General features: G+C 38.7%; 1 protein-coding gene across 1 annotated transcript; it reads left to right on the top strand.

Moving 5' to 3' along the window:
• The first annotated feature begins 5,550 nt into the window (after window positions 1–5,550).
• On the top strand, window positions 5,551–16,645 carry il11ra (interleukin 11 receptor, alpha). The gene is made up of 11 exons (XM_037692711.1): window positions 5,551–5,647; window positions 10,812–10,878; window positions 11,107–11,270; window positions 11,795–11,909; window positions 12,083–12,246; window positions 12,596–12,759; window positions 12,995–13,139; window positions 13,745–13,840; window positions 15,705–15,807; window positions 15,900–15,997; window positions 16,550–16,645. The coding sequence occupies exons 1-10, from the start codon at window positions 5,551–5,553 to the stop codon at window positions 15,976–15,978; spliced, it is 1,194 nt and encodes a 397-aa protein (XP_037548639.1). The 3' UTR covers window positions 15,979–15,997; window positions 16,550–16,645.
• The last annotated feature ends 6,571 nt before the right edge of the window (window positions 16,646–23,216 follow it).

Here is a 23,216-nt window from a genome sequence, read left to right as displayed (position 1 = left end):
ATTTACTGAGACCGGCTTAAGAACTACATGAAGGTGTATATCACAAGAACAATGACATGAACTCTGTGTCCTTGAATTTAAGGGTTCCACTGCACAGCTTTCAGATATGGAAATACACACAAGACACGCACACATACATCAGTTAGCGGTGCTCTTATCGCCTAGAAAGGTCAAACAGACAGGGTGTACAGCAATTGCCATAGTGACCTTGGTAAACACCACATTCATTGTAGCCCTCCCCATCTTGACTTGACAGAGTTACTTTGTTAGTTTAGTGCACCTAGACACAGTCTCACTCTGTACTTTTGTTCTCATACACACTTGTATATATGCACGCTTATGGTTCATTAAATTACCAGTTTTTCTTCGTTTTAGTCTTGTAAGTAGATGCGTGACACAAACAAGTTAACTTAGTGATTAGTGTTGTGCAGGCTGTAGGCTTAATCAAACATCAGTCTTTGTTAATTTCTAATTTATGACATAAAATCTAATGACCTGTCCTCCTGAACAGGACATCCTGTAATGACTTATGTTACATAATGATAATAGCAGTATTCCAGTGTAAATTAGTGTGCATGTACTGTAATTGACTTGGTTTACAGTATCCGGGTGGACAGACTTCTTGTCCAACACCAAATAAGTTTCTGTATTCAGTGCTAACTTGCCTTGGCCTTTTTTCTTATTCTTAAGGAGTGCATTTTCTTTTTCCATTTGTCAATTTTAACCACTATTTACCCTACCCCAAGGCTTGCACGTTCCCCCCTCCTTTTCTTATATTTCCTATTCTCTTTCTGCCCTGTTGCTGCCTTGTTTCTTCTCTTGTAAAGCTGCCTGAATGTGCAGTGGCATGCCAAAAGTGAGTGACTCACCATGTGAGATTGTTCTGCCACATATATAATACTGTAGGTTAGTAGAACTGAGTTTTGAATTGAATTAATCAGAGTATCCAACACCCCTCAATTCACCATAATGTATGTTTTATTGTTAAAATGTAGGGGAAGAAAACTTACTTTAAAAACCCTGCATGATTCCCCAAACACCCTGGAGTTTCTATTCACAGCTGTTGTTTGACTTTAGTCAGTACACATTTACACTGTCACCAATGATACGGTTCACTTGGAAAGAACATTTTTCCTCTGAGGAATTTTGGTCCAGGTTTAGCAATTATGTTTAATCACTTGGTAGTTATACTGTCTACAAATATATAAGAGCAATTTTGTTCTCATAAGCAAATTGTGCAAGCTGTGTGGTGGATTTGGGACTTCTGTTGTTTTGTGTCTTCGGGATATGTGGATTCTTACTTTACAGATTCATCCTGGTGACAGTATCCATGGCTACATTCACCAGTCTTTACTGGGACTTGCCTAGAGCGTAACAATAGAATGTTGACTCGAATGTGTGACTCAGGAAATAGGCTTGTGATTACCCTCTCATACATGTATATATACACGTAAAACATTGAAAGAAAGCACGCTGAAATCAGAGAATCTCATAGTTGTCTACTATTTACAGCTTTAAGGCATCACATGGATGGACATTTTGCATTGAGTATTAAATTTGCAAAGTAAAAGTAATGATGCAAAAGCTAGAAAACTTTACCTAACAAAACTTGTCGTTGCACAAAAATTATAATTCAGTACCAAAATACATTTTCTAACTAGACATGGTTTTGAAATTGTTAACATCCCCTTCTACTATCTTCTCCAGTGCCATCACTTAACACTTAAATGAGCAGTTAGGGTCACGGCTTGTTTCACTCTAGCAGCTGAATAAATGAACTGTTCACAGCATTTAGGTGTTCTAAATGGCATGAAACAATGTTGGCACAGTTTTCATTGTTTTAATCTTTAATTAATGTCTTTTTCTGTCCTTAGGGGTTGCCATAGTGAGTCATTCTCTTCCTTCATCTCCCTGCATCCTCTGTTCTCACTCCAACTACCTCCATGTCCTCTCTAACTGCAGCTGTATATCTCCTCGTCTTTTTCCTGGCAGCTGCATTTATAACATCCTTCTACCAATATACCCACCATCCCTCCTCTGGACATGTCCAAACCATCTAAGTCTGGCCTCTCTATTTTTTTTTTTCTTCCGCTTGTTCAACCACTGCTGTACCTCTGATAATCTCATTCCTAATCTTACCCATCCTTGATGATCCTAAGGAGAGCCTCAACGTCTTAATTTCTTCCACTTCCAGTTCTTTCTCCTGTCTTTTTGTCAGTGCCACTGTCTCCAAGCCATGCAACTTAGCTGGTCTCACTATTGTTGTGTAAACTTTTCTTTTGACGTTTGCTGCCTCACTTTTGTCGCAAATCACTCCTGAAACTTTTCTTCATCCACTCTGGACAGTTGACCCCAAGTACTTGAACTTGTGCACCACATTCTTATCAAGCCTAACCTGTTGCACATCCTTTCCAGCCTGCTCACTTTGTCTCACCAATCTGTACAAGTCCTTCTCGCCCTTTTTTAGTGTTCAGCCTCCTATACAACTCATCATACACCTTCTGCTTTGATTTACCTCCCTCCCTCTTTGCTCTATGTTTCATCTTCTTATATTCCTGTCTCCTCTCCTCAGTTCTCTCACAGTCATATTTCTTCTTGGCTAAATTCTTTCTTTAAATTGCTTCCTGCACTTCACTATTTCACCACCAGGTTTCCTTATCATCTAATCTTTGTTCAGATGACACACCAAGAACCGTCCTACCTGTCTCTCTCTAATTACTGTTGCTGTAGTAGCCCAGTCATATTTCAACTCTTTCTTACACCAAGAGCCTTTAACAGCTCCCCTCTGAACTCAACATTCTTCCTTCTTCAGCTTCCATCATTTGGTTTTCTCTGATTTAACTCTTTTTGTCTTCTTCACACCAACAGTCATTTTACACACAATCATCCGATGCTGTCTGGCCATGCTTTCCCCTGCCACAACTTTACAGTACCCAATCTCCCTAAGGTTTCCTCTAATACACAGAATGCAGTCTACTTGTGTACTCCTGCCCCCACTCTTATAGGTCACTCTATGTCTCTCCCTCTTTTGAGAATAAATGTTGACTACAGCTATTTATGCCTGCAAATGAGGCAGTCCTTCAAGGCAGCAAGACTTGCAATGTTGCAAACCTTTCTGTCTTTCCACGTGGTCTATTGGACAAATTAAATATCTACCTTCCTTCTCTGCGTCTTATCAGCCAGCTTTTCACCTTTGCCTGTCATTGTCCCCCCATTTAGAGTTACCATCCTCTGTCCTATTGTTGAATTTCCTCTTCTCCCTCTGTCTCCTGAAACATTTCCCTGCTCATGGTCTTATGTGGATAATTTATAGATTATCAGAATCTATCTGCTGGTTATATTGATCAATGGAATGATAGCAGCAGTTTTCATTAACAGAAGAAAAGTTGTTGTCTGGGTCTACATCATATTCCAAGTTCTTTGTTTTGTGATCCTTATATTCAATTGCTTTCAGTTCCAGCTGATCATATCTAGCAATCTTTTCAGTGACGCAAACTGTAAATTGAATTGCAAACATTATGTGCTTTGGCTTTTCGTCTGTTTTCTTTTTTTCCCCAGCAGCAAATAGAATGATGTAGGCATCAGTATTCTCTTGTTTGTGTAGGACTTTTTAGGCAAGCTGCTAAAAGCTGAAGCCATCAACCAACATCAAACGTTAAAGCTAAAATTACGGTGGCCCTGAGGTGTAAAATGAACAACATTTTACAAATCCAAATTACATTTGAAAAAACACAACAGCATTTGAAAACACAGAACTACATTAAGCCAAAGCGGAAGTGGCCAAAGCGGAAGTGGCCGAAGCGGAAGTGGCCAAAGCAGAAGTGGCCAAAGCCACAAATGACAAATGATGAGTTCTGTTTTGCAAAATGTGCATACATATGGTCTCTACATCAGTATGCACCTGAGGATGGAAACAGCAGGGTTCAGATGTTGTCCAGCTGGGTTGCAACCACAAAATGTACTGGAAGAGGCTGAAGGGAAAAAAAAAAATGAAACGGTGGATTGATGAAGGAGGGGTGGGGGTTGGGTGGAGGGTGGTGGTGGGGGGCAAGTGAGGGAAATGGCAGTGATATTTAAATTTGCTGAGTATGCTGTGCGACGTTAAAGTGGTAAATACAACACTGATGTGCTACACCAGTAGAAACAGTGTTTGTCTCTGGGTCCTGACACAGACTTCAAGAACATCTTTGAGGAAGTTCTTGTGAGGCACCTACAGTATCTTTGTTGGCATTGGTTTATATTTTTTGTAATTTTTGCTGATTCAAAAGTAATATTTGAAAAGAAAGGTGAGGAAATATACTATTCAGTTTGAAATCCTTGTTTAATGTGTTGTTGTACTTTGACATTTAATTGCTAAATTATGATTTGAAAATCTGACAAAGTAAATTTTGCTTGACTGTTTTAGCATGCCAAAAGATGTGCGCTAAAATTGTTAGCTGTTGACTTCTTTTTTTGTAGACTAAGTATGAGCTGGTGTGAGTTATACTAGAAAACCTGACTAAACAAACAATGGTTAAACGTGAAAACAAAATGCAGTTTTCTTGTTCTTCGATGTATCATGGATGTATCCGTTTTATTTTATTTTTTCCATGTCCTATAGAGTTTTGTCAACATGTTTGAGATGGGACTCACAATTTATCAGGCGTCTTTAACATTTTGCTTTTAGCTCGTCTACTTTTTAATGTTTAAATAATTATCAAAACAGCACATTTTATTTAATAGTCCATAATAACTAATGCATCATCATTCTGTGTTGAGTTAAAGTCAACACAAATGTAACACAATGTTTTAGTGGGTCAGCAGAGTCCTTAACATCAATAATAGATTTGTAATAAATCGACTGTATTTGTGTGAAGTTTGCATGTTCTCCATGTGCTTGTGTGCCTCTGTACACGGAAGAAGCAGAACCCAGTACACTAAATTCAACTACATCACATTAACTGTCGACTGATAACCACAGTCAATGTGAATTAGATTATTTAGTGAGATTTATTGATAAAACTGCAAGCAGCAACACTGGATGCAGCGATTTCTTCCTTTTCTAAACATGTCTAGTTTGACACAGTAGAATAAAAAAATTCAAAGTAATTTATTTAATGTAGTTTCTTTTTCACATTTTTATTCTACTGTACTTTTATTCTAATGTACATGAGTAGGTTTTTCAAACCATAATCACTGAGGAGAGATGTGGTTGACATTGAGGAGTAAATAAAAAATAAAGTTCAGCTTCTGTACGGATGACATGAGTGGGCCCTCGCTTTGTGTTGTTAGTCTGCCCACAAATGATGTCTAATGTGCTTTCTGTAGAAATATGTCATTGAACAATTTTAACAATGAAACATAACTGTTTAATAACGTATATGCGCGTTTTATTTAAAGTTCAGTAAGACTTCATAATTACTGTTGACTATAAATCAATGTGCAAAATGTAGGCTTATTACAGAAACTTTATTTTAAATACCTCTTGTTTTGTTTCTGTTAATAATATGAATGCTTCAGAATTATTTTAAGCAACTTTAATCCATCATCTTTTCCCCACTGTGTCTCTAGATGCCAGGCCTTTTGTCCAGTCTTGTGTGTCTGACAGTCATCTGGTTTTTATCTTCATCGCTGGGCCCCAGTTGTGCTCAGATTTGGATTGATGAAGGTAACACACACACACACACACACACACACACCAACACTCTTCAATGTGTTGTGCAAATGAAAGCTAAATTTTTATGAGAATATATGAAAAGTCTCATGTCAGGGCACTGACTCATGCATACAAACATTATGTTAAGGATCAGACATGGATTCCTTTCAAATCTATTTTGGGTGCTCCTGATCTAAGGCACTTGGGATATATAAAGCTGCAGCTTGTCCTTCAGGCACAAACTTGAGAGGTGTGTTAGTTCAGCTTCTCGTCAGCTGTTCAAAGTAATTTGACAGATTTATTATTATAGATTTATTAGGTAAATAACGGTGCTGTGCACTACTTGTGCTTTGTCATTTTTATTCCTGTAATTTCCTGCGGCACATAAATAGGTTTTTTCGATTTAACTTTATTGTTCTTTTAACAACACAGGAAAAAAGCTTGTGCACTAGAGTAACTTAGGATATGGTAGCATCAAAATAATAAACTTCTATTTAAATAAATGTCCATGTGTGTATTAAAAATATATACTGTTAAAATATTAAGTAAAACAAATGTGTTTGAGCTGATGCCGAAGCTTCTGCTTCCTGTCTGACATTATAAAATAGTTGTTGAACCTGCAGCTAGACAATGCCGATCGGTGCTACTGGGGGAGCCCGGACCACCAGGTCCACTAAGAATGGGTGCACCAGCCCAGGTCGGAAACGGAGCAGGCCAAAGCAGAGATTGTGTCTGTGAATAAACACTGTAGTTCAGCCTGAGCAAGAGATGCACCTAGGCGGAGCAGTGGGCAGCTTTCTAAGCACCTGGGCAGCAGTTGGGGATTAGGTGTCTTGCTCAAGGACACCACGACATGAGGGCATGGTGAGGAACCTGTGACTTTCTGGTTTCAAGTCGGCTGCGTTCCCTCTACACTGTCTCAGCCCCTAATAGTATTCATTTCATGTTATTTTTTTCTTAGCACAATCCATACTGTCTGTCTGTCTGTCTGTCACTGTCTCTCGTTCTCTCTTGCACTTTCTCTGTCTTGCGCTTTCTCTCTGTTGCTCTCTCTCTTGCGCTCTCTCTCTCTCTCTTGCTGTTGCTCTTTCTCTCTTGCGCTCTCTCTCTTGCTCTTTCTCTCTCTCTCTTTCTCTCTCTTGCGCTCTTTCTTGCGCTCTCTCTTGCGCTTTTTCTCTCTTGCTCTTTCTCTTGTGTTTCTCTCTCGTTCACTCTTGCTCTTTCTCTCTCTTGCTCTCTCTCTCTCTTGCTCTTTCTCTTTCTTGTGCTTTCTCTCTTGTTCTCTTGCGCTCTCTCTCTCTCTTACGCTTTCTTTCTCTTGCACTTTCTCTCTCTTGCACTTTCTTTCTTTTGCGCTTTCTCTCTCTTGCACTTTCTCTTTTGCTCTCTCCTTTGCTCTCTATTGCTCTCTTTCACTCACTCACTCACTCACTCACTCACTCACTCACTCACTCACTCACTCACTCACTCACTCACTCACTCACTCACTCACTCACTCACTCACTCACTCACTCACTCACTCACTCACTCACTTACTGTCACTCTTGTATTTCTCTCACCCTTTCTTTCACTCTCTCTTTCTCTCTCTCACACTCACCCACTTTCACTCTGTCATTCTCTCACTGTTGCTCTTTATTGCTCTCAACCTTTCTTTCTCTCACTCTCTTTTTCAGCAACATTAATCACCGAACAAAGAGAAGCTTTTGCCCATAAACTTTCAGACGAAGCTGTCAAAATTTCCCCCCTCTCATTTATTCTACCCTTCAGCAGCTCCTCGGTCCGTGTTTCCTTGTTTGGAAAGTACTGAGTTTCATCCAGCTTGCAGATTTTTGTGTCTGCTTTGCCATCTGATTTTAATGTCAAGAAGAACCTGCACTTTCTGTGTGCGAATGCGTGTATCAATGTACGTTTGTCTGCAAATACGAACGCTTTAGTGTCTGTGTGCTTGTGCACATGTCGACGTGCTCCTGCCAGAGGCAGAATCAGATATGAGTGGAACGCTGCGGGTTTGGGGAATAATGTATTTTACTGCCAATAAAACATGAATACACACATTCAGAGCAGCCAATTATTTGCAGCTCACCAAGGCCCCAGGTAAATTTGCACATACAGAAAAATAGGGAGAATGGAGTGTGCACGTTTTCAGTGGGTTAAAAGAGGAAAATAAAGTTCCTAAATAAATAAAGACTAAGCTAAGGTGAAGAATTGATGTAAAATATGAAATAATAAGAAAAAGAAAGAGAAAACAAATGTGATAATGCAATTTTATGATTAATTACATTCACTTTCTTAGGCAGATCTGCTGATGTTTCATGTTTCTTCATCTCAGCCAAAAGCTGTCCCACTGAAATATAATAATTTTTTACTCATTGGAGAACTTGCAACACAACTAACAATATTATTAACTGGCTCACATTTTGCTTATTTTACTTTAGAAAGTCTCAGTAGGTTTTGTCGGCCTCTTTCCAGATTCACCCGCTGCTCTTAAAAATATCAATTCAACCACAAAGTCACTGAGAAGCATTTTTCCAGCTGTTTTACTTTATGCAGAAGGACCAGCCAGAGAAGAAAAAACCCAAAACAAAACCAAAAAATAAAACGGTAAAACCCAAGTATTCAATAGATTTCCAGTAAAGTCTTTTTTTTTTCTTCTTTTGAATATATGTAAAATTTAATTTAGCAGCTTTTCAGAGTAAGATATGCTTTATATAAGCATACAACGTTTGCTAATTAAATGACATGTTTAGTTTTTTTTTTTTTTTTTGGTCTGTTTTTGAAAGCTATGAAAACAAAGTTGAGTATGTGGCGTATTACAGCAGAAAACCACAACGTGCTGTCAGTTGTTGGCTGCTATAGGAGCAGAGGCCAGCAGGGAGTGTACATGCCTCAGTGGCTGAGAATTAATGAAACAGTTTGCGTGGCACCCTGGCAGTCAAGTGATGAGTTCTCTCTCTACATCTACTATAAATGCTAGCTTTCACATACCAAAGCCAAAATAAACATTCACTCATACACTTGGTCATACATAAGATAGAATATCAGCTTTGCAAATTACTACAGTCACCACAAATGTTTGCTTAGCTAAACACTGCACCTAGTATTTCTTCAAATCAACACCATCGTCAAATGTTGTGTGCCTTGGCTGACAGTGATGCAGATCCCCCTCCCCCAAATTATTGACACAAGTTGTTGTTACTCTCAATAAATATACAACAAGCATTTTCTTTTATGGTCAGATATACTGTATATACTCATCACTGACTTGTTGATTTCATAATATTTGTTGAATTCATAGGGTTTAAGTCTTTGCCTTGAAATGATAGTGAGACTATGCTGGCTCAGACGTCACCCGAATGAACAAAGTCCGTATCAGCTGTTGGGGAACCAGGACATTTTGATGAGAAATGGGCTACTGGAACAAGACATGCATGAACAAGAATAGAGAACTTAACACTGTTGAAATGCTACTATGTGATAAGCTATAGAGAAAGTATGTGGGGACTATGGAAACTTCAATACCCATCATCCAGATTGACCCAGAAACAACTTTGGGCCAAGTGTTCCAACATCCAAGAGATAAATCTGCTATCACATCTGTGATGTACAATATATGGCACTTTTCCACTGTCTCAACTCTCATTGGTTTCACACTGCACCAGTGAAGGGCCTGTCCACTGCTGGTACCCACCATGGTTCAGCATGGTTTATGGGGCCATCTTGTTTGAGGTTCCAGTGGACTGCTCCGAGGTGCCGATTTTGACATAAGCGGACAGCAGCTGTTGATGGGCCAGCATAGCTACATCACCCGCCCAACAAAACTGCAAACTACATCTGAACTTTCATTTCCTCTCTGATTGTGTTGATGGATGGTGCCACAAGAAACGAGCGCATTTACAGAAATATACCATAGATGATTGCACAGCATGGCTACACTTGGACTTATAAGCTGTGTCGGGATAAGCTAAAGAAATTGAAGTACGATTATAGGGCAGTTAAGGCCCACAATGGGCAGAGTAGCTCAAACGCAATGACCTGTTATGATACTGCCCACTTTAGATTGACAGTCCCACCCATAGAATGGGAAAACAAGTCACAGTGGCAAATTGCCTACACCTGAGAAGAACCGATAGGATGAGAGCCGAGTGGAGTCACACTTATCAAAGGCAAAGTGGCTATAGATGCTATGGATGACAGTATCATCAGCGTATGTATGGGTTCCAAGCCCCCTTAAAAAGCCCCGAGGGACTGGAAACAAGTGCAGCTGACCTGAGAATGAATATTGTGACAAAGCTAGGGACTTATAACCTGCACCCCTTGCCAAGGCTCAGTGACAAAGTACCTTCTGAAAGGAAGAAAAAAAAAAGGTTGTAAGATCAACCATCCAGGTAAATAACAACAAAAACGGTTAAATCGTGTTATCTGTACCGGTTTCTTTGAGGGAGAAACGTTTCGTCTTCCATCTGGAAGACATCAGTCTGCGACCTGCCAACCAGATCTGTCCCATAAGCAACCTTCATTGCTGTGTTTCAAGCCATCCTCCTGTTGGAATCTCAGAAGCAGCCCTTTTAACACATCCGCCCAAAACAGTCAATCATCATGTATAACAATCAAATGTCTTAGGCCAGATGGCCGACTTGCTACTCACAGAAACAGCCTGAGGACACCAAGGCCAAAATGGTTCATAAAAACGGTTGTAAGCTCAATCATCCAGGTAGATGACAACAAAAAAGGTTAAATCATGTCATATGGACCAGTTTCTTTGAGGGAGAAACGTTTCGTCTTCCATCCGGAAGACTTTATCAGTCTACTTATGTAGACGGTCTACTTTCTGAAAGTGTCCATCTGTTATTCAAGATGTCCCAGAGTAGATTCCCTGAAGCAAAGCACTATTCCAAAAATTTCAGTAGCAAACTTAAGAAAATAAATAAATAAATGACACACATTGCAATAGTTTCAGGATGTGTGCCAAAGACTCTTCAAACCTCCAGCCTGCTGGATCCCAAACCTTCTATGGTCATGTTATTGTTACACTGCTGGCTGTTCTGTAAATGACAGAGCTCGAATCGCATTAATTGAGAGAAGACAGACACACTGTGTGACAGATGGCTCACTGTGCAGATTCTTTAATCAAGAATAAAATGTGCTTTAATGTTTGGCGTCGTGTCTGTGTTTGCAGTGTCAGGCGTGCAGTACGGACGTTTGGAGTCAAACGTGACGCTAGAATGTGGGAAGTCAGAAATCGGGTAAGAAAAATAACACTTGAAGCATATTAGCTGAATTAGTTTTTGTCAAGGTAGCTGCTATGAAACACATTATTCATGAAAGTTGGACTAAGTTTACTTTTATGCATGTACATTTTCATATTATCAGTGGGCAAAAAAGAAAAATACACATAATTTTAAAATAATTAGGAGATTTATGTGTGAAAATCTCTCAGCATGATAATAAACGTTCTACATGTCCCTGACCAGAGTCCCTGTGGTGTGGCGCCACAATCGCAGCTCGGTGTTGCCGTGGCACGAAGTGACATCGGATGGCCGGCTAGTCCTTTTGCACGTCAACCAATCAGCACAAGGCAACTACAGCTGCTATAACAACAGCGAGCTCCTCCGTTCCGTCAGTCTCAGGCTGGGCCGTAAGTGATACTTCGTTTCTTCAGGTCCACGTAATTTATTAAGGGCTTAGAAGAGTTGAAAAAGGGTGACTTTCAAAAATGTCTGTGTACTGCTGTTTTTATTTTGAATTATTTGACATTTGGAATCTTGTCTTACCTTCTTAGTGATATTCCCAACACTTCAAAATAGTATTGTTTCACTTATGAGAAGTGTATTAATGAAATAAAAGGGGTGATCAGAGTAGAGCTAGGAAAGAGGAGGGAATAGATCATATCGGGCTTCACAAAGACGTCTGCTTCCTGTTACTGTCTTATACAGGAAGGGGCTTCTGAAGTGGGCTTCCTTCAGAGGAATAGGGAGTTTTGCTTTGCGTTGGCCAGTCCTATCCTATTTTGATTCACGATGGGGACATTTGGGTCCAAAACGGTTTGTTTCGTGTTCAAGGACAAGACTTATAAAAACAGTAAAAGAAGTCCAGTTAAAAAAAGAGTAAATAAACCTCTGTCCTTTTTTGGCTTCAAAATAAAACTCTCCTGTTTCTCAGGTCCCCCTGGGCTGTTGAGCATTTCATGTCAAGTGCCCAATTACACACACGTTCGCTGCTCCTGGAGGGAATCTGGGAACACCTTCCTGCCAGCTGTTTACAACGCCTCCTTTAGGTAAGAGCCTGTTACTGCATCTGAGCTATCCTTTAGAAAAGCCACGTTTTCTCTTTTGAACATGAGTGGCTTAACATTAAGGTTATATCAATTTTTTGTAGTTTTCAGCTGAAATCTGTCAATTTTTTTTTCCGCCAAGAAAATAAGTCCAGTACTTTTATGTTTCTTTCAAGTGGGAAGGGTCACGTGCCGAGGCCATGCATCATGGACGTCACCTACAGGCACTGTGATGTACACCATCCTGCTTTCTGGGAGACTATCCACATGCTCGGAGTCACAGAGACGAATGCTCTTGGATCCCAGACAACATTTCTCCAATTCAGGCTTTATGAGCTTTGTAAGATCACATAAGATGATGGGAACAGTTTGATGCGACATGTCAAAAAAGTAAAACATTTGCCTCAGGGTCATGAAAATGTTTGTTTGAATGATAATAAATTGACACGGGATTTATTTTCTTAACATGCCACTTACAGGAAAGACTCCTTGGCTCAGTGTTTATTTATTAGAATAAAAAATCCATTAAGATAATCCATCAGCTGAACAAGTGCTTTTTAGCTATTAATATTTACTGCAATGAGCTTCTTTACACAAGACCAAGGAGTAAAGTTATGATATAACTCTGTTTTTGATGCAAAGGTAAAGCTCATGTATGTCTTTTTTTTTCCCCTGTGCTTTCCTTGTAGTAAAACCTAATCCTCCAGAGTCGGTGTCTGCAAAAGAAGTGGAGGGTTTTCCAACAAGACTAAGGGTCACATGGGACTACCCTTCCTCCTGGCCACTGGAAATCTCTTTCCCCCTCCTCTTCCACATTAGATACAGGCCTCATGGTTCGAAGGTCTGGTCACAGGTTAGTAAAACAAAAGCCATTTTTTAAAATAATGAAACCTAAAGAAAAACTCACTTCTAACTGGGGAAAATGTATATTAAAATATAAATACCATTTTAAACGTTGTCACTCTAAACCTACGTTAAGCTTAAACACAACACAAACGATCGCCGCAGTGTTCACCTGTTTTTCATTTTATTTTTCTCATCCTCGTATGTGCACATTCAGTGTCATGTCTCTCCCCGTTTGTGAACAGATTTTCACAGAGGGGGATGAAGTTGTGATAGCTGATGCCCTGGCGGGTCACTTCCACCAGGTAGAGGTTCGAGCCCGGGACGAGGTGAACTCTGAGAGCCAGTGGAGCGAGTGGACCCAACTGCATCTCGTCAGACCCTGGGAAGGTGGGTGAGAAAATAACAAAGAAACGAATGATTAAAAGTGCAATGGAAGCCAATTTACTGTGGAACAATTAACAAATGTTAAGCTTAAATATACATATAGTATGCATTTTTGATTTTGTAATTTACATAATAGTATACATAACTATTAGCTTGATCTGTTAGCCCTCAGGGTACGTGTTGAGGATGACTGTCAGCTATAACCACCCCACATTTTATTTCAGCACCTGTACAAATAACTGTAGTTTATCATTTTTATGTAGGCTAATGCCAATTAGCTGTGGCTGTATCACCAAACGTTATTCTATTGTACAGCCAATGGTTATTTTCTGAGTTTCATTGGACCTAATTTAATGGTTTATTAAATATTTTGCTAACAGACAAGCAAGGCTGACCCTAACAAGTAATGAAAAGTACAAAAAAAAAACATTTGGAATGCGTCGCCCACAAAGCATGTGTTGGGGTCAATGTTGAACCACCACCAAACCAAATTATTGCAAAGTATCTGTGAAATTGACTGAATTATAACCATACATTACATATAACCTAAAACCTTTGTCTGTTCTACATATCATTGGCTAACTGTGTATCTGTTTCTCCCACCACAGCCTACACCAACCCTGACCCTGTAGAGGACACAGAGCCTCCAGACTATTATGCTATCTTCAGCACAGAATCTGAGACTTTCACCATTAAGACGCCCAGTAAGGCTTATTAAATTATCCAGAAAAGTAAACAAGCTACAGTTCTCTTTAACAGCTAAAGTCCAACAGTAATGCATTTATATTATTCCTTATTGGATTGTTGCAAATAGTATTGGTATTATCAAAGTTCATGCTCAATAATCCGTGTAAAAAATCCAACAAAGTTCAGTCAGGTCATCTGGACGGTTTATTTTTTGTTGTTGTTGAGACGCTTTGTCCTTCATCCAAAGGACTTCATCAATTCAAGAAGCCATAGGTCCACTATGGACACGCCCATAGTATAAGATTGATGAAGTCCTTTGGATGAAGGACAAAACGTCTCAACAACAACAACAAAAAAAAGAAAACGTTCAGATGACCTGACTGAACTTTGTTAGATTTTTTTTACCGGGATTATTGAGCATGAACTTTGATGTTTTGAACCACTTTGGCTATGGCTGCCTCAGAGGGCTTGACAGGGGAGTGGGCGGACCCCAGAAACAATCTCATCACCAGAAAACTGGTTGGTTCACTATGGGAGTGTGCTGCTAGTGGGACTGAGTTTGTTTGTGACTCCTCTGACTGATGAAGTCCTTTGGATGAAGGACGAAATGTCCAAAAAAAAAAAGTGTCCAGATGACCTAACTGAACTTTTTTTGGATTATTATTATTGTTGATGCCATTTCTACTGTTATGCAAACAGCTAAATACATAGTAACCCTACTGAATTGACTGTTTCTTTATTTGTCACATACGTCCTATTATATCTTTGGAGATAAGTCATAGCTTCCTTCTATTTTTAGCTACATTAAAACTCAGTGCACACTGTGGAAAATTTCTACAAAAAAAAAACAAAAAACATATAAAGATTAAAACCAGACTGTTTCTCTTCACACCATTATATATTTTCACATTCTAGGTTAGCTTTTATAAGGTGTGTTGTAAAATGACATACGTTCATATGAAGTTGTATTTCATTTTCAAACCAGATAATGACTAAGACTTATTTCATATGTTGGAAAATCCAAATTTAGGACCTTTTTAAATTTCGTCATAAATCCTCAGTCTGGTTTGACATCTTGTTTTGTGAGCTATGAGCTTCGTAGCCGCATAAAAAACTACAAAATGAGCATGTTTGTCTTGTTTTTTTCGGCTGAAACAAGATCATCATACATGATACATAATTATTCATTAAAAGCAGTGCTATTTGCAGTTATTACAGTGCATTTAGGAGCAGACATGAACATGTTTGGTCCCATCACCAAATTGCATATAATGGCAGTAAATTGCACCTGCAGGGTGTTAATGTTTTCTGCAACATTTGTTCTCTGAATGAAAAGTTAAGTAGATAGCAGCTGACTTCTACAGTAAATAGATGAAACCAGAACTAGAAGAAGCCTGCAGTTGTGATCATGCACACATGTAGTATAACCCAGAAGATAAATAAGAGTTAAACATTCTTTAGGAATAGATGTTGTCTACTGTTTATAATCTGTGTGTGAACTTGCTGTCATTTACAGATGTGCTCACAAACTGCTGTTTTTCTCAGAGCAGAAGGATTTTCTTTTTTTTTTTTTTGCGCCTGTGAAAAAAAAGTTTTTGTTTTTCGAAGTGTAATTGGTGCATGTCTGCGCGAAAGCTGTAACGGCAAATTTAAGACGAGCTTCTAACCAGGGAGCAATTCAGTCCGAGACCACACACAGTTGTTTTTTTGGGACTCCGTGTTGCTTATTTTGATGGCTTTTTCCAAAACTGTTATCACTTTTAGACCATCTCTTTATTTCAATCAACTTTCCTTTGTGTTTCCATAACTTTTGTCATATTTATTTCCCATGTTTTTGCTTTACTGATGTCTACTGTTGTTTACCTCCTTCCTCTTCATCAGATCCTGCAGACGGGGATGACGGTAACTTGGGTCTGGTGATTCTGCTGCTTTTGTTCTCCATCTGTATCCTCACCACCGTACTTTCCCTCATCTTTATTGTATGGTAAGATACACATAAACACACACACGCTGATGTGTAATCCGTTTCTTTCCATCTCTGAGGGAGATGTTACAGTCGGTGTTATATTTCCTCAGTATGAGACAGAGGCGGCGAGAACACGCCACCAAACAGGAGCTCGCCTCCATGGTCAAGATGAAGTCAATCCTAATCTAAGATGACCCTCATGTTCAAGGTAACTCCGCCTTGACAGCTATTTTTTTTAAATTGACATGCGTTTTGCACATTCGCTGTGTGCAAATGTTGAGCAGGCGTTGGTAGTTACAGTTGTTTATTTTTTTATCCGTTTCGCCGATTCGTTTGTATGAGAAGCAGCCACTTTGTGTGAAGCTAATTAAAACTGTATTGTCTCAGATTCATAGAACTCCACAGAATGTCCTCAAATGGGCGCTAAGCTAAGAGGAGTGTAGGATTTAGTTTTATTGGGATTAAAAAAAAAGTTTCAAAGAGCTGCTATAAACAAGACAACCCGTCAGATAGCCAGCCAACTTGTGATTATAAGGCTGGGATACACACACACACACACACACACACACACAGATTATAACCCTGTAAATATGCCTGCATAACTTCTATCCCACTCTGCTATTTAAATATGCGCTTTCAATGCAGCAAATTACCCAGATGAGTTTGATTTAAACATGATTTTTACAGTTGTCTTTTCTCTTTGCTCATCCTCACATGTCCCCTTCTTCTTTTTCTATTTTTTTATTCCAACTCTTCCAAGGTTGAGATGAAGTGTCACCTGTCAGCTGGAAAAGTGAGTAAACGTCAAACCCTTTTTTTTTTTTTTTTTGTCAGAGACACGCTGGTTGACTAGAGGATAAACTCGTGGAAGGGTTTTTCGGACTCCACCTGGCAACATGGTGCATTTTTAAAAGACTTCCCTGGATTAATTCATGGTGTCATCCGACTGAGCTACCCTAAAAGGTTCAACAGACTCCAAACGAGCAGCAAAACAGACTTTGCTCTCTTGACTCCAGCAGTGTTTACTCTTTAATGGGCTGGCGGGGAAACGCTGCTCCGGGGACGTCTGAGCTCACTCACAAAGGATGCTGCTCCAGGTGGGATGACTCCTTGTGCCTTTTAAAGCAACAAATCAGGACGAGATGTGCAGCTGCCAACCAGGAGAACGTAGAATTTACTGTGGAACAGCTCGTCTGTCTTCTATCACCCAGAACATTTCACTTTCTTTTGTTTTTTTGAGTTTCTTGTGAGGAGGAATATAATTGCATGTGTTCATTCTTACATTGACTGACTCAGTGCTGTGAAGGAAGCCTTAACTCTGCCTGTGTGTGTGTAAATGTGTGTGAGTGCGAGCGACACCAAAGCAGCGACGCCAGGCATTAGGGCCTCCGCTGAGGAAGGGGGTGGGGTTAGAGAGCAATCGGGGCAAATGATCTTGGAGGTTAGGGTTCAAAAATGACAGACTGGGTAATAAAAAATTAGTTTATGATGAATTATTCTATGTTGCATGATATCGTGATAGGCTGCATGAGTTATTTTACGTCACATTATCTCGTTGTGCTGTCAGTCATTTTAAATATAGGTAGTATTTTATTTTATGTTTCCTATATACCTCTGTCTATCCATCCACAGTTAGTATTTGTGTGACTGAAAGAAACAGGAAGAGAAAGAGGCCTTTCACAGATCACCAGCATTGCATCGCATACTTGGTTAAAATTAAAAGTTGCACCCTAGAGATTTAAAATGCGTTCTAGATTCCTGATAAATGATTTGCCGAAGCAAATGATGTCCGAGAAGACTTTTAAAGAACGTCACCTACTTTAAAAATAGAAGCTAAAATTTGAGTAATTAAATCAAATATTCTAAATTCACTGTCAGTTAATTTATACAATATTTTTATAGTCTGAAAAATAGTCCCCGTCCCCCCCCCCCCCGTCACATTTTAAGATGAAACATGAATTTTTTTTTTAAAACGTCAAGTTTAAACATTCTAAAAAGCAAATATGATTGATTAAAATAATTCAAACTGAAAGAGCTAATACCAAGTCATGGTTGTGTTGAAATAAATTTACTTTTTACTATGTTTGGTTATGTCAAGTATTTGTTTTGGCTTAGATGTTTTAAGATTAAAAGTTACCAAGATAGGTTTAAAACCTTAAACTTGTTTGTTCTGAACAGAAACTAGATAAAAAATAAAAAATAAACATTTGGGTTTATATTATAATAAACTAATAGACGCATCCCATACAAGTAGGCATTATACAACCAGGATGGTTGGAATATGGCAAGCTGTTTTGTCATATAATAGTTTAGCCGGGTTCTTCAACGTAAATACCCATAATTTAGTCAAAACGATTAATAAATTTAAACTAAATAACAATAGGAGTTTCTCCTTGTAAGAAATGTTTTTTTTTTTTTTCAGATATTCTCAATGTTAATTTTTAAACATGTTATGCATAATGTACAAAGGTAATAGTGAACAGTACAGGTGCACTAATTTTGTATATCTGCAGTTTATATTTGTTTCTGTCCATCAAGTGTTCTCTTTGGTATTTTTCTGAATGTTGAATTTAATTTTCCCTAATTCAAACTAAGTTTTCGACACATTGAATCATTTCAAGTTGGGTGAACTATTACTGATGTCTAAAAAAAGGTATTAGAATTATGAGTTTGGTTTGATTATATGTTACAACAGCCTTCCATACATATTTAGGGCCCCATTGTGTAGCACCAGGGAGAGTTTATTTCAAATCAAACAGATGATGCAGAAAGTAGCGTTTATCCACCTTATTTCTAGCCCTCATGGCGCCTTGCGTGAATTATGGGTGCGACTTCCAGCACGGACTGGAACCGGCATTTGTTTATGTGTGAACAGTACGAGCTAATGAAGCATTGTGGATTTAATTTAAACATGTAGAAGCACCACCTGTCAAAGCTCAAATAGGAGAATATAATCATACCGCTGCCTATTAAAAAGTGGCTGCAGATTACATCTACTGGCATATTTGGCTACTTCATTGACTCGGTTCTTCCGACGGTGAAGCGGTGAACCTGAAAAGCTCTGAGGTATATTAGTGTCTACAGAGTAATAAGAGCAGTCGTGTAAAAGAGGTGGGACACAATCTTATTTACCATAAAACAGACAGAGTCCAGCCAAAGCCTTAAAGTCCTCCATCACCGAGCTTGGGTTAATTACAGAGAAAATTGTAATATTGAAGACAAACAAATACTATAATGCTGTGCACTCCATACACATGACATCATACCCGATGTTCTCGTCACACTGTTTTCTATCCTATTGAGGATTCGGCGTCTCTTTCCCGGTGGTCCAGCCACAAAGTAGGATGCAGGTTTTTCTCCATCGGACGTTTGCCGTTTGGTCTTTTCAAGTTCAGATCTTTCAGCCACATTCTTCTTAATTCCTCATCTGTAGGTAGGCGATGGAAACTATACGTTTTCACAGGAATATTATTATTTTTTGTTTGTTTTGAGTCCATGTTCTAAACACTGTTGTAGCCATTGACTTAGTTTGGTCTGGTTGTTCATGCAGCCGCCAACGCAACAGGTACCTGAACTCAGCACGACTACTTAAGTAAACTTTACGGTTGTTAAATAAACGTGAACAAAACAAAGTCAGCGTTTTAGCTGCTAAACTGAAAGCAAATTACCGTACTTTCAAACAAACCATGCTCCATTACCATGGTTAACCAATGCTTAGTGCTACTTCCTGTCTGACAGGAAGTTGTTCCCATAATCATTTATACAGTAGAGTCCCCAGGAATAAGGTGGATTAAAAATGTGTTTTGTTTGATTATATGTTACGACTTATTTTGAGCCCTTTGTGCAGCACCAGAGCAGTTTTTTTTCCCCAAGCAAACTGATGATGCAGAACGTACTTTAAAGAGGTTAAAATAAAAGCTGCAGCTCATTTTCACATAAAGGAGGATGCTTGTGAACGGGTACTGCGGATGTTGGCATGTGGTCCAGAACACCATTTTAAATTAAGTGGGTTTGTGGAAAACTTAAGCATTTTTGTAGAGAGATGATGGAGGTTGGAATGATATTAACAGACAATCACACAAAGACATCGTGTGAGTTTTAGTGTTACACGGCTGCGGCACAATAATAAACTCTAATAAGTTAAAGAATCTTTTACTAGTCGGTGTAAACAGTAAACTGACTCTCGAGTTTTTCCTCACTCTGAACAAGTATCCAAACTAACTCAAGAAAATCAAGTGAAATCCTGTACATGGCCAGCACTTTCCTTCTGAAATGCTTCTTGTGCATTTTTTTGTTTTCCTGACTGTTTCTAATGCAAACTTTTTGTTGATTTGTTGACTGATTGTGTACGTTCTGGAACACAAGGTGCATCTAAGTCAAATCCATGTTTGACGATTGTATGTTCTCTAAAGCTAGCTCTACATATGTTGCATGGATCCAAGCGCAACTTACTTGTATATTAATATTGTATATTACACTTTAAAGGATATGTATGCAATGGTGTATGTGGTGTTCATGAATCTATTCTGTGGGATTGATTCACAGACATGGATTTACTCAGTGCTGCATTCATTTAGTGCAATTTAGAGAATGATGCATAACAAAATATTCTAACTTTATGACTGATGTTGAGCTCTCAACGTTAAAATATGTAAGAAATTAGATGGCAAACATATTTGCAAGTAAGAAAAGAAACTAGCATTAGTGACTGAGGATAATCCATGTCTGTGGAGCCATTCCTGCGTTGTGTATTTGTACGTTTCTCCCCAGTTATATGAAGCTGCGTTACTGTACAGTTACTGTGTGAATGCGTTTACTCAATTGTTTCATCTGACATACTCAGTTTATTTCTTTCCTGTCACTTGAACCACAATTAAGATTTCTGTTGTTTTCATTGTTGACCATTTGTGTCTACCATCCACAATTTTTCATATCAAACTCTTGTGTGCTCTGAAAATTCAGAAGAATGACAGTAATTCAGAAAATGTGTGTATTTATTGTTCAAAAATATAGAATTCAGAACCCTTGCTGGCTCTTTTGGGTTTTTTGGGAAATGGTTTTATTTTAAAAATGCTGTTACAGTAAAGCAAACCAGGTGCTGCAAGTTTGAAAAGCAGATATTTTATTTTTAACAGCTAAACTTTTTAAAATATTGGATATATTTTAGGTAATTCAAATAAATAAATAAAAAAATATCAATTTTTCATTAGGATGGATTTTTTTTTTTTTCCTTTGTGGCAACAAGTTTCATTGACGTCTTTGTTCTCAGTGGTTGACAGTTCTTTCTACAATTCTTGAACTATTTGTTTCAGTCTTTATTTTCCATTTTTGTGATCATTCCTTTCAGTCTGTCTGTCTGTCTGCAGTGTTGGAAACCAGTGGAGCCTGTGGGTTTTAGATCCTACACGTCAAATTACTCTCAGACATCTACTCTCAGATGTACATGGTTGGCTTTTATATCGTTTCTTGCTATGTGCACAATGAAAACAATCATAAGCTGTTTTTTTATTTTTTATTTCCCTGCTCTTGTACCGGTATGTTTCTGTGAAATAAATACTATTTTACCACATTTTTGTAGAAATTTCTTCAATCTTACAACTCTATTTATATAGATCTTTAATGTCTTTTCTTTAGTCAACACATTTAAAATGGGCTCACATATATGCTCATTTAAGTTGCAGTTGATGATTTCTACATATTCAAGCTGCCTGTAAAAATTAAAATGTGTTTATATATATATATATATATATATATATATCATGGAAAAGTTGTTTAATGTCCATAAATCCATTCAAAAAGTTAATATTTAATAGATGATAGATTCAGGGCCCACAATTTAAACGATTCCAAGTATTTGTTTGTTTATTTTTACATAATTTGGGCTTCCAGCTCATGAAACCCACGAAAACGGGATTAAAAAAAATTAGAATACTGTGGACACATCAGCCGACACTACTTCTCAGTTTTTGCAGAAAAAAAAGAGAGAAATTAGGATCACAACAACTCAATCAAAATATGGTACTTCCAAAATGGTATGTCAATCTTTAATACTTGGTTGGGAATCCCTTTGCCTTTATCACTAACTCGATGAGACGTGGCATTGAGGCAATCATCCTGTGGCATTGCCTGGGAGTTATGGAAGCCCAGATTTCCTTGATGCTTCCTGTCAGCTCCTCTTTGTTGTTGGGTCTGGTGCCCCTCATTTTCCTTATGAGAATACCCCATAGATTCTCAATGGGGTTTAGGTCCGGCGGGTTGGTTGGCCAGTCGAGCACTGTGGCATGTGCATCAAACCAGGTTTTGGTGCCTCTGGTGGCATGGGCAGGGGCCAGGTCCTGCTGGAAGATGAAATCTGCATCTCCATACAGATCCTCAGCAGAAGGAATTATGAAGTCCTCTAAAACATTCTGGTAGACTCCAACAATTTTCAATCCGGTCATTTGGACAGTTTCTTTTTTTTTGCTGAAACGTTTCACCTTCCATCCGGAAGGCTTCATCTGTCAAGGAAACACAACACAAACTGAGCCTTCCTCCAAACAGCTTACTCCAAAGTGGAACAAACCAGTTATATTGGTGCTAAGGTGGTGTTTGTGTCATTTATCCGCAGTTTGGAAGTCATGCTATATTATGTGTCTTTTTTTTTTTTTCATTTACCCTTTATTTATACAGGTAGTCTCATTGAGCCACGAGAACTCATTTTGAAGAGAGACCTGTTTAGGGAACAGATGGCGGTTAAGGGCCTTGCTCATGGGCCCAGAGTGGGGCGAATGAGGGTGGGGGCAGTTGTGGGTGCATCACCTACCGCACCCACATTTTTTATGATGTCTGTACCAGGGCTTGAACCGGCTATCTTCTGATCACAGGCCCACCTTCTCTAACCTCTGCGCCACTATTCCGCCAAAAAATTGTCATTTTTAATCTGTTTGGAAGTCATACTACACAAGCAGAATTGGTTTGTTCCACTTTGGAGTAAGCTGTTGGAGGAAGAATCAGTTTTGTTGTGTGTTTCCTTGACTGATGAAGCCTTCCGGATTGAAGGTGAAACGTTTCAGCACAAAAAAAAGCAACTGTCCAGATGACCTGACTGAAAAATGTTGGATTTTATACCTGGATTATTGAACATGGACTTTGTTGAAGTCATACTACAGTTTCTGTCATGTATCCCAAGTTTGGAAGTCATACTGGGATTACCTGTCTAAATAAAGGTTGAATGAATACTATTGTATGTCATTTTTCATCAGTTTAGAAGTCAAAATGTATTATGGGTCATTTATCATTAATTTGGAAGGCATACTATAGTAGGTGTTGTTTTTCATCAGTTTGGAAGTCATACTATAGTATGTGTCGTTTTTCATCAGTTTGGAAGTCATACTATAGTATGTGTCATTGATCATCATTTTGGAATTCATACTATAGTATGTGTCATT

This window comes from Nematolebias whitei, chromosome 18, assembly GCF_014905685.2.
Source record: "Nematolebias whitei isolate Nwh7 chromosome 18, NemWhi1, whole genome shotgun sequence".
Classification (NCBI taxonomy): domain Eukaryota; kingdom Metazoa; phylum Chordata; class Actinopteri; order Cyprinodontiformes; family Rivulidae; genus Nematolebias; species Nematolebias whitei.
Note: the sequence above shows the minus strand (reverse complement) of the source record. Positions and strands in the feature narration are given on the sequence as shown.

Coding starts and splice junctions, on each gene's coding strand:
- il11ra (XM_037692711.1), top strand. CDS start 5,551: ATGCCAGGCCTTTTGTCCAGTCTTGTGTGTCTGACAGTCATCTGGTTT. Junction 12,247..12,595: donor ATTCAGGCTTTATGAGCTTT/GTAAGATCACAT, acceptor CTTTCCTTGTAG/TAAAACCTAATCCTCCAGAG. Junction 12,760..12,994: donor GTTCGAAGGTCTGGTCACAG/GTTAGTAAAACA, acceptor GTTTGTGAACAG/ATTTTCACAGAGGGGGATGA.